This window comes from Gambusia affinis, linkage group LG22 (genome assembly GCF_019740435.1).
Source record: "Gambusia affinis linkage group LG22, SWU_Gaff_1.0, whole genome shotgun sequence".
Taxonomy (NCBI): domain Eukaryota; kingdom Metazoa; phylum Chordata; class Actinopteri; order Cyprinodontiformes; family Poeciliidae; genus Gambusia; species Gambusia affinis.
The window spans coordinates 15,421,243-15,433,608 of record NC_057889.1 but is presented as its reverse complement, the minus strand read 5'-3'; the positions used below and the strand labels follow the sequence as shown (position 1 = coordinate 15,433,608).

Here is a 12,366-nt window from a genome sequence, read left to right as displayed (position 1 = left end):
TCACTCGTTCACATGAGCTATTGCTGAACTGAAGTTAGTGGGCTCCATTTCCATGGATAAGGGAAATGGCTAAAGGGCGATTCCACCTAATTATTCACTACCTTCCACATCTTTAATCAACTCTAGTTAAAAAAACTACAACACCTAGACACTTCAAACTTGGACTGGATTATTGATATTTAAAACCATGTTTGGGATTTGTGATTTTTTTTTTTTCTGATTTGTGACTTATTACAAAACACATCTATTTTGCCTAAAAAAAAAGAAGTAAATTTCAGTGGTGATTGAAAACACTGTAGATCATTTTGAGTCTAATAAAGACCGGATCGTTTCTAATGTGCTTTTGTAGATAAAGTCCTGGTTGTGAAAGAGAGCTGACTTTCTTTCTACCATGATTGTAGGCTTGGAAAATAAACCCAACAGTCTTTCACAGTCCAGCCCAAAATTATTCAGACTCATAATCAATTAGCAGTAAGAACTATTCATAGAATATATTTCTGTCAGCTATAGATAAATGACAAACGGCAAAAAGGGAGACATTTAAAACATCCTTTTCTGCATATGTAGTTCAGAATTATTTACAACTTTTCCTCAATGTTCAACTTATCTTGTTTTTTATAACTTCTGCATGTTCCTACTTATTTTCCTGGAGAAAACCCCGATCTAAGCATTTCTGCACACAGTGTGATGTTTACCTCCAGAATCTTTTACTCTCGATAGTGTTTTCTTTGACAGGGTTTTACGCAACAGTCTTGTGTCCAAAACCTCTGGTCAGCAGCGATGAGCAAACACTCTACTGTTTGTTCCGATAAAGCTTTTTAAGAACTCGCGGTGAGGCTTTTGTTTTCCTGGCTGAGAGGAACCGAGGCCGTCCAGTTTACAGAGATAAGCCCCGATATGAAAGGCGCGCTGGAGTGGGAGCCTTGAGATGCCGACGCCAAAACAGAGTTCACATGAGCCGCTCAGATTCACAGAGGAAGGCCTCGGCAGTGACCTGTGGGGCTTTGGAGGCTGGAAACATCAGGAGGCCTCCAAAAGCCTCGGATGTTTAGCAGCTGAGAACCGAAGCAGTCGTGGAATAACTAAAAACATTAAAAAAATAAAAAATAATAAAAAATGTGATACTTTTACTGCTGCTATAATCCTGTCGTTTTAGGATTTATGAGAGGAGCTACTTTAATCAGTTTTCATCTTTTATTGCGAGCTTGGTTTTTATATTTGTGTCAATAAAAGAAATAAGAACGTGTAGCTGACTGTAAATATCTCACCTAGACACTTTTAGAATGATGTGTCATTCAATTGGGCCGTCGTAAGAAAAAAAAAAAAAAAAACAAAACACTAGAAAGCTACTTCCCAAAATGTGAAACCCTTATTGAGATCAATTTGGTGTCAAGATCATATTCACACTAACGTTTACACTCGCAGTGCCTTGCAAAAGTATTCATTCATGTACTTTTTCACACTTTGTCATGTTTCAGCCACAAACCTCAATGCAGATTTGAATTATTTACTCTTTTTTTTATTATTTTAATTAACTTATAAAAAAAAGAAAGAAAAATGTGCATATATGTGTTCAGCCCACTATAAACACTATAATGATCATTGACTGCTGCATGTTGCTCTATCACCCCAGTGACACACAGTGACATTTGAACTGTGGAAAACCTCAAGGGGTGTGAATACTTTTGCAAGAAACCGTACTGCTCTGTAAAAATCAATATTTGCTTCTTTATCAGGATCAAACTTTTGGTCAGTGGCGACTGCCTGACGCAAAGTTGCTGTAAAAAGCTTTAAATTGAACCAGTTTTGACATTGTTGTTGTTTTTAATCTTTCAACTCTTTCAAGAGGTAAATAAGCTCATCTGTTATCCTTATGTTATCATGAGGAGATGAGATGAGCTTATTGTTACATTGTTATTGCTTATAGAAGCAAACTGTTGGACCAAAAAGAAAAAAAGCCTTTCGGGTTCTCTGCTGCTTTCTATTCATAAGGAGATTTAGTTAAAGTGTCAATAGTTGGAATTTAATTTCTGTGTCATTTCCAGTGTTGACATCTGTTGTGTGTCGTAGTTATGCGATCTATTTCAAAGAAGAGATGTCTAGTTGAAATTATATTTTAAAGGAAATTTATATCAAATTCTTTTGACAGACGTTGCTGGAACAAAGCACATACCGAACATCGTCATCCTATTTACAACATGTAGCATAAAATACACTCTGATGTACAAAAATAACTCGTATGTAAACTCATCTCCGCTGGACTATTTTCTCATCTGTGACCTTCATGACGCACCGAGGGAGAGTAAAAAAAGAAAAGATTAGATCTTTCCAAATCTCTGGAGATTAATTTATTTGCTTAACCTGCTTTTAAAAAGCAGAATTGTGAACTGGGATTAAAGATATGGGATGATTATAAGCAATAACCAATAAGGTCTAATTAAAACACGTGGAACCTTTCATCTGTGTGACCTGCTTCCTGCTTGTTTATATATTTCTGTTTCAATGTGAGTGTGATGTGAAATGTTTACGGTCTGTAAATACGAAGAGTTGTGATCAAGTAAACATTTCTTGTAGATGTCATTTTGTTTATTGACCACAACAAACCTGTTTTTAATAAAAATATTTGATTCTTTAATTTGTTGCTGCCTTTTTTCCAAATGTTTTCGATGTAATGTTCAAAGCAAATAGGATTTTATTGTGCCGTCTGAATAAAATGTACTTTATCAAATGAGTTGTGCTTGTGTTTGAAGTCTTTTTCTTCCTTTTATTTAAAGAGCCAATTATGTACAAGTTCCAGTATTAGTAGCAGGAGCACACACCCTCGGCATGACGCTACCTCCTCCATGCATGGCTGTGTGTTCTTAAGGTTTTAGAAAGAAATAAAGCAACTCGATTCCTTCCGAACGTTCAACTTCTGTACAGCTTATTGAGTGATTTCCCTGCAGTTCTCAACTCAACGCTACTAAATATTTAAGGAATATGATAGAAAAGCTATGCTATTCCTCATGAGATATGAAATAACCAGAAATAAGCAAAACGATTGTTGGTGGGAACTTAATCAAGTATACTCAGCTGAATATAAACAGGGCAGTATGGATAGACTTGCACTTGCATGCACAACTCTGCCATAAATCAAAACTTGCGCAACTAGTTCTTGTATTTAAAAATAAAATCACGGATGTTGCTCAAATGCAATTTAGAAAACACCCAAATTATGACGCTCATTTAAACACCGAAATGTGGGGATAAGTGTGTGTGTGTGTGTGTCATGTCAGACAGCAGACAAGACAATTCAGTTTTACAGCATTAAAAAAAAGAAATCAAATAATTTATTTCTGTGTTCTTTTTCCACATTAAATAAAAGCCATTGGACATTTCCAGATCGAAAATGAAGGAGAGAGGGGGAGAGGAGCAGCGTGTGTGTGTGTGTGTGTGTGTGTGGGAGGGGAGACAGACATGCAAAAATAAACGATTTCCTCTCCCCCTTTCTTCCTGCCGCGTGGGTCTCTCGTTGGAGGTGGTGCGTCTGTCCCTGAAAGGCTTGCAGGAACCTCTGCGTGGCTGTGCCAATAATAATTTGAGGGGCGTGGGTTATTTATTTTTTTTAGCTGGGAATTTATAGTCAGAACTGTTGGGCGGCAGCCGGCCGCCTTACTTCGTCTGGCTGACGCTTTATGAAACGAATGCAACACCAGTCAGTGGCTATGAATTGATGATGACAAAGCCCTTCAGTCTGTGATCATGGCCTGAATGGAGGCTGTAATGCCCTTGAAATTCCAGGAAGTGACCAATACTTGCAGAATTGAGAGAATTGTGGATCGTTTTCGTCAAAAGCAATACCAACCAGTGGGAAAGACTGAGGAAAGGTCAACCTTCAGAATGAACCTGGAGCTCTAGAGAGGGTCACCAATAAAACAAAAGGATGTCAGACAAGCAGGAACACTTTGCTTCTGGGGGTCGAGGTTATTATTATTATTTTTTTGCTCATCATTCTCACTGAACCTCTGAATGGATTAAAGTAGCACAGAAATGAAAAAAAAAAATAAATCTAGTCAAAAAACTCAGTCCCAACACCACACATGATAAAAAACCCCACCATTATACAAATCTGAATAAAGGAAAATAGGTAATCCGATCAGTGGCTTCAAATACACACAGACACAAACTCACACAGACAGGGTGGCAGCTCTATCCTTAGGCTCATCTACAATAAACCTGAAACGCCAACAAATGCATGTAGTGTAAATCTGAAAGAGGCGTTCAGCCACAGACTGTCATGACAGCTTCAAATGATCGCATACATGTTCTGTTAATAGGCATGGGCTGGCCTGAGAGTCCCACCGTACGTTTAATAAACACTTCACTATATTATTAAGCTAATTTAAAACAAAACTTTACATGTTCTGATTTCCTTTGTCCCTACACCTGCTAAAAGTTACAAAATTATTACTCATAATGACGTTTTTATCATCTTACCTTTGAATAAATAGTATTGCCGAGCATTTTAAAATAAACATCTACTACATTTAGTTGTAGTTTCCAAGTGCTCCTGGTGCACTGGGTATATTTATTTTTGGCTGTTCTGTTGTATGGAAAGTCCCACAAGTGCAACAAGAAGGCATTAGGTGGTGCCTTCAAATATCGTCGGAAGTTGGAGCTTCCGAGCTGACGGGTCCGAAAACCAGCGAGGTTTGCAAATTACTGGGCTACTATCGACAGCTAGCAACTCTATTTGTTTAAAGAACTGTTGTTTCTTTAAACAAAAGAAAAAATGTTTAACTCAAGAGAGCCAACACAATAATTTAAGTATTTACTATAGTTTAAAAGCGCGTAGCTAAAATGTAAACTGAGTTCGTCGCGGGGTGTGCACGGTTTTGAAAACAAAAAAAACTGTCGAGTAAAAAAAAACAAAAAACGAAACAAAACAAAAAAAAAACACACTGTTTTATAACTCTACCATTAATTTAATGTAATAAAACTGCCTGACAATGCTAATAAACAGCTAATTCTGCTAGGTATTATATGAATAGCTACTGGATAGCTAGGAGCTAGCAAGCTGTGGTTTTAAAACACCATTAACTTAATTGGACAAGGGTGGCGCATTTCTAACTTCCCAAACAATACTTTTTCTGTTAGGAAATATTCCCAAGGAGACAAATTTTTCTTTCTTGTAAAATGTTGTCGGCTTTCAACAGCAGAAAGAGCAAGAGATGGGACAGCGCTGACTGATTCTTACCATGGTGTCTTAATTAGGGAAATTTAGAAAGTAAGAAACATTTAGGTGGTTTAATACCGTAGCTTGAAAAACGTGAAACCAGCCCATGCCTATTAATTAATAACAGGTAAAACATTTCCACTAGTGCCGTATGCCAGCATCCTGCGGTGCTTTGAATACTGTCGACTAAACCGCGGAAGTTGAGGCGAAGCACGCACTGAAAGCCGACGTACCCATGCAGAAAATCTGAACAGAACCGACCCACGCTGCTGTTAAAGTCGCAGTACACACACTCTTCTTTACTTGTACACACTGCAGCAATTTTAAAAGAAGTGCATCTGACCTTGTTCATTATACTTTTTGTTTGTTGTAAAGGAAATAATGACCCCAAACCAGCTGAAGCAGTATTTCTTTGCCAGTCAGTGTGAGCTCTTTGAAGGTTCTGGAGGCCAGTGGTGAATTGAGTATTGTGGACCCAGCTGCGTTTTTGACGCATACAGTGGACAAATCCTAAATAAACTGAGCTTAAACAAAAGGCATAAAATGTTATCTGCTAAGAATACTTGTCTATTTTTCTTCTTTTTTTCTTTTTATCAACAGTTTAAATACACACAGCATACTCAAACAGGAATCCAGCATAGGGAACAGAAGTGCAGACCTAACTCCAGTCGGTCCTAATGGATAGAGTGGCACTTTAGAATGGGACTGCTCATGTCAATTAGCAAACAGAGACAGCTTGGACATGTATGACCACACCATCCTTGGCAAAGAGTCTCTTTTGGGGGCATTTTGCAGAGGCTGGCAGTGTACTGAAGAGAGAGAGAGAAAGAAAAAAACCCCAGAAATTACACTCCCTAGGATAACCCTGAAAGGGTTAGATATCGTGAAAGACATCAAAAGTGTTAAAAAAACAAAAAAAAAACAAAAAAAACAAAGAAAAGCAGTTGGGCAAAAAGTTTGAGGTGATTGTGGATTGATTTGAATTGAACAACTGCTCCGGACCAAAAACATAAAATAAAATACAAGGAGCTTTGTTTTTCTCTCACATTAAAACACACACAAGTGTTTACAGGCTCTGGTCCAGGTGATGGGAGAGACAGCAGAAGGGGGGCGCCACGCCCAGTGGACAGAACGAGAAACAAACTTAACCATACAGTTTGGGAAACAAACTGAACCATACAGTACGCATCCAAGCAGTCACCCAGAACATGTTCGCTTAAATCTCAGTGAAACCAACAGCAGCACATACAACCAAAAATCACACACACACACCCAAAAAAGAAGACCATGTGGCAGTACAAACACATGAGTCAGACTAGATCTTTTACCCTCCCCAAACAAACAAAAGCTTAAAAAAAAAAAAAAGCAAAAAAAAGAAACTTCACAAATATTTTCCTCCCGGTCGCCGCTTCCTGCTTCCCTGCGTGTCATTTCCTGCAGGTCTGTTTGGTCCAGTGTTCTGCAGGATGATTTGGTGTGGTGCCGCTTGTCCTCGTGGATCCTGTCATGTCACAGTGCGGGGGAAAAGTGTGGGGGGGAGGGAAAGGAGAAGAGGCTGCCCCTCTTTGTAAAAAATAAAACACGTCTGTTGGCGTTTCAGTCTCTCTCCGCCTAAGCGATAGTTGTTCGGACGTCGAGGAGGAAAGGAAGCTGCGTCTGTGTCGATGCTAACTCCTCGCTTTTCAACACGGGGGGTGTTTGTGTGTGTGTGTGTGTGTGTGTGTGTGTAATGACCAAGGGCAGAGCTCAGGCTGTTGAGCTCTTAAGTGTTAGAGGTGAGCAGCACCTGGAGACCTGCCGCCCCACGCCCCCTCTAGCGGAGCCACAGTTTGAGCCGCAGAGCGTCCACCCCGTTCAGGTAGTATCTGAACAGCCGCTTGTCTCTGACAAAACCCAAGTTCTCGTACAGCTTCAGGGCCGACTTATTGGTGATCTCCGTCTCCAGGACGACCTGCGGGTAATCAGAGGATCGCTTAGTAAGCGGAGGCTCTCGAAGGTAAAAGTGGAGTTGAATTTTCACAAGTGCAGCACGTCGTGCACCGCCGTACTGCGTCGACCTTTCAGCGTTTTGGAACATTCACACCACATTTTTAGAATGATCACATGTAGTCGTTTCAGTCTGCGCAAATTGAAATTATGAAAATTAATTTGCTTAAAGGAAACCCGGCAATTTTGAGAAGACTTGTGTTTCTTGATAGAAAATTTCTGCCGGTCAAAATTGATGGATTTCGCAAAACTGCACTGGAAACACTTTTTTTTCCCCCCCACATCACACAAATTACCATTTTTCTTAACACCTTAACAAGCTTATTCATGCGTGATTTTAATTGAATATTTCACTTAATAGAAGCATCACAATTGGGAAATTGTGTTTTTTCAACATCAGCAGATTATCGACAAAGATTTGCGCACATTTGTAATGGAAACGCAGCTAGCTAGCAGCACAGAGCAGTGTAAACGAATGGTCTCTGCACGCCGTCCCAACAGTGAAGCACAGTGGTGGCAGAATCATGCTGTGGGAGTGCAAAGTTGATTGAATGAAGCTAGATTAAGGGAGAACACCAGATGTTTCAAAGCATTAATACAGACCTAGAGAATGAGCACGTTTAACCTAATGCAGGAGTAAAAAAAGAGCCTGATAGAGTACGGTTGATATTAAATAAAAAAAAGTTTGTTCAAGAATGTATTACATTTCTTATTTCAAAAAATATTTGTGAAGTTTATGAAAGTAGTTAAAGTTTGATTTTTTTTGTGCTTTCACAACAAATTTATTTAACAGAACAGTAGAAAGAGACTCCAGTAGGAACTTATATTTTTAGATACTAATACATTTCTTACCAAATGTTACAAAAATCACATTTTCCACGTGTTGTTCTATCTCAGCTCTGCACAAATACAATAAATGGGCTTGAGGATTAAATCAAAACTGTATTTTTTTTTTTCTCACAGATTTATTTTAAAATTTGGACTCGAAACTAAAAGAGAGATTGACTGGTGTTACCTCGTCACAGTCCCCCTCCACCATGGCATAGATGGCCTTTTTCACCAAATTGGTACCTTTAAACAAAACGAGAGAGAGACAACAAAGAAAATCAGTTAAGTAAAATAAACAAAAACATAACAGTGATTAAAGTCTGGATGCAGGTTACCAGATGTTTTTTTTTTTGTTTTTTGTTTTTTTATCGTTTTGAGCCACTCACCAATACTTTTCCGTCTGTGTTTTGAGTCCACGGCCAGCATGGCGATGTAGCCGCGACGAAACATCTTCTTATGCATGTCCAGCTTACAAACGATGGCCCCGACGCACTCCTGCTCCACCATGGCCTGTAACAGAGGCACAAAGTCAGCACTCTGCTCCTCCGAGTGTCAGCCGGGGTCAGAGGCAGGACGCCAGCGGACCAGTCATCCGGTCAGATCCATCCTTCTGACTTTCATCTCATCATCATGCTTCCTCTAGCAGCTCACATGGCGGTTCAGACCATTTCCGTACTTCTGAGGAACTGAATACGTGACTTTCAGCCACTAATAAAGATGTCTTTTTGTTTGCTTTGTTCGCTTCCTTATTGCGAATTAGCTTCCTGAAATTAGAAGTTTTCATTCATGTAAAAGAACGAGAAACTTGTGAGGGGGATATTACTCCACTATCATGGTGGAGGAACTAAAAGAGCACCACCCATCAATCTGAATAAAGTGTAGGTCTAGAACTACGCTAGCTAGCGGCTTCTGTTCAGTGGCGGCTGGACAGCCTGGTCCGACCCTTGGTGGACCCTGACGGCCACCAGCAGACTCAAACTGTCCGGCAGAAAATTACTGGAGCAACTGCGTCCAATCAGAAAGTCCGACTAACATCAGCTGGCTGTCCATGTGTTAACTCTGCAAAGGGCAGAACAGGAAAGCAGGAGGCTATCAACCAACATCAAGCACTTCAAAATCACTATGAAATCTAGATAGAGGTACTCTTTTCACCAAACTATACGCTTTACTAAACTAAACAAAAAAAATGAATCAAATGTTGTTGGTTGATGTATTTATCCTTAAAACAAATACAAAATAATAATTGGATTTTGCAGTATGGGCTGATTAATGATTATTTGCTGCAACTTCTACAATTCTAGCGATCAATGTGTGGAAAATATTTAATGCTGTGCTGTTTTACTTGAATTCTATTATATTTCGAATATTGTAAAACGGTGGCATTTTTATTCAAAGTTATCATACCTTGATAATCTCTTTTGATAACAGATAAGTTGCTGTATAAATACCTCGTATGACATAAACTGACAGGTGATAAATGCTCAGTAACACAGGATGTTAAGACATTTGTGAGTTGAGGACAAAATCTCTGTGTAAGGTTTTGAGGGTCGTACTCACCAGAAAGCAAAGCTGCGGCCAGTTATGGATGAAGTACCTGTACGTGTAAATTGAATAAGGCTCAGACAAGTCCTTGGTGATTAGTCTCATGATCCACGGCATCTGGAGCTCGGACTCGTAGCGGACATAGCGGATGCCGTGGCTGTCTCCCTCTGCTCTACCGGGAGAGCCGCTCAGGTCCAGCCGGGCCAGCTCCACGGCCGGCGGCTGCAGCTGCGGCTCGGCCGGACTCTCCTCTCCACCGGGCCCGTCGCTGTCACCCGGTTCTCTTCTGGGCTGCGTGTGGTCAAACTGGTCCTCGCCTTCGTGGGCCGCCTCGGTTCTCGTGAAAGCCGGCATCCCGTTCACGCTGCTGTTAGTCACAGGAGAGTGGTTGCCGTTTTTGGAGAAGGGGTTGTGGCCTTCGTGCTGACAGTGCTCCGTACTGTTCATGGCGGCCGCAGCCTCGCTGCCACAGCTGCTGTCACAGTTGTCCTCGGACGGTTTGAGATTGTCGGGTCGGCCCCCTGCGCGCTGGTGGTCGTCAGAGTCCTCCGCGGAGCTGACCAAGCCGTTTAGCTGCTGCTGCTGCTCTCCGGCTTGTATTTTCAAGTGGAGCGCCGCCGGGCTAGCCCGGGCTAGCATGTTTTTATGCTTTTTCTTGGCCGACCCTTTGACCTCGTTCGCCGGCTGCGACTTCTTGCCCGTACCGGCGGACACGCTGTCCTCCACGCGGTAGGTCGCCTCTCCGACTTCCACCGCCGGCTCCGCTCTCCCTGCCCCGGAGAACGGAGCAACTTCAACCGGGGATGAAGGCAGTGCGTTACTAGGCCCAGGCGGCACTGTGGCCATCCCACCGCATTAAAGTGGAGAGACGCGCTTCGGAAACGTCCAACACAATCTCATTCACAAAGCGAATAATTACACAACCAATATCTGGAACAGCGAGCCGAATATTTTAAAAATCCGAGCTATTCTGAGGAGATAATGTGACCGTTGGCGACGTTTGTCACTGCTCTCCCCTCGATTTCCCTGCTGCCGCAAACGCCATTGCAACAGAAGAAGTCGTTTTACGGCAGTTGCGTAACCTATGGGTGTTGTAGTTTTTATGACTTAATTAAAAGAACACTTCTTTCGACTGGAGAAAAGATATATATTTTAAACACAATATGTAACAAGATACACATTTGAGATATATACATGTTTTTTTCGCCCTGTGTTTCTCTAGATAAGATACAAACTCCTTTTGGACTACAGTCGAATTTCTACAAAACTACATTTTTCAATGATTGATATGACCCACTATCATTAACACTGTTGAAGAGAAGCGCAGTTTAAGCTTATTTTTGAATAAGTTTTCTCATGTTCTTGTGCAAAGAAGATATTTTGCCATTTAAAAAACAATATTTACTCAAACACCAGTGTCTTGATAGGGTTATTTTAAATAAAACAGAAGTTTCTCCAAGTGCAATATTGTTCATTTTTAACCTTAATCAGAATTTAACTCTTTTAACCTTAAACTTTAAAAAATGGTATACCTAAACCTTGTAAAATAAGTAAAAGAAATGCTTTCATGTATTTAGTTTTAATGAATGATTTTACTTTTAAGTTTACAATCACTGAAATGCTATTTAGTGTAGCTATTTAAACTTTCACATACATAGGTATTTTTAATTACTTGTTCATGTTTTGAATTGTAGCACTTTTGGCCCTGGTAAAGAAAAAAACATTAAAATATATATATATATTTTCAGAGGATTAAAAATAAGCGTAACTCTTGGTTTCCATTTCTTTACCACAAGAGGGCGAAAAATTGACACTGTAAGTCTCATTACTACAATACCCCGGTTTCTCCAGCAGATGGCACCAGTAGATTTGTTTGACACAAATAATTCCCTGTTTAAAGTTTAATTTACCGTAATGTGTGCTGTATCTGAAACAGTAGCAAGGCTTTTAAATCCACAACTTTACAGATTAAGGTAAAAAATAATAAAAAAATAAAAATAAAAAATACAATAAGTATCTGATTTCACCAGTATTTTTGCAGAGGACAGTTTCACAGGAGAGAAACTGAAATGCTTATAACCTTGCTTTTTGTTCTTGTCATAGCCAATAGCAAAATAATATACACAGAAAAATCCTCCTGTACTGTGCATTGCCTCTTAATCTTTTTTGTATTCTACCACAAATACTAATGCAGTTTGTTTGGATTTTATGCAAAGGGAGAAGAGCATCATTATGATGTGGAACAAAAATGGATTTATTTAAGAAATGTCTACACATAAACAAGGACAAAGAGAGCATTATATAAAGAAGCAGCCAAAAGACCTGTAATAGTAACTCTGGAAATGCTTCTAATAAAAGATCAGAGGTTTACCATTATTATTATTATTTAATATGCCTTTGGGATAAGTAAAGTATTTTTGAATATGAGATATTTTTAGAAGAAAAAGCCAATGCTGAACGAAAGATGTTAGAACTACCATTTGTAGTATCTCCATGCAGAGGACACAGCGCAGATAAGAAAGAGAGTAAGCTTTTGGCCTGCTGAAAACATTATACAGCCTGATACACTGAAGCTGAAACATGGAAGTGGGAGCATCAAGCTGTGGATTTGCTTTTTATTTTTATCTGGGGAGAAAAGTTGGGCGACGTTTGTGGAAAGATGAATGTAGCAAAAATTCTTAAAAAAGAAAAAGCTTCTGGTATACAAATCCATGCCACAGTTTTTGCGGGTTTTATTTGAATGTATTTTCTATTTTTTCAATTCTTAAAAATGAGAAAATTCAGAAAAATCTCAG

General features: G+C 39.7%; 1 protein-coding gene across 2 annotated transcripts; it reads right to left on the bottom strand.

Annotated features, from left to right (window-relative positions):
* Positions 1–226: 226 nt before the first annotated feature.
* naa30 (N-alpha-acetyltransferase 30, NatC catalytic subunit) lies at positions 227–10,650 on the bottom strand. 2 transcript variants are annotated; one of them, XM_044105976.1, is made up of 4 exons: positions 9,587–10,649; positions 8,416–8,539; positions 8,217–8,272; positions 227–7,166 (listed from the first exon to the last, which is right to left on the bottom strand). In XM_044105976.1, exons 1-4 carry the CDS (start codon positions 10,415–10,417, stop codon positions 7,029–7,031), a joined length of 1,149 nt encoding a protein of 382 aa, XP_043961911.1. In that variant the 5' UTR covers positions 10,418–10,649; the 3' UTR covers positions 227–7,028. The 2 variants fall into 2 exon arrangements, with proteins under 2 accessions (XP_043961911.1, XP_043961912.1); XM_044105977.1 differs by lacking the exon at positions 227–7,166 and adding an exon at positions 7,176–7,728 and having other exon boundaries at positions 9,587–10,650.
* Between the last annotated feature and the right edge of the window lie 1,716 nt (positions 10,651–12,366).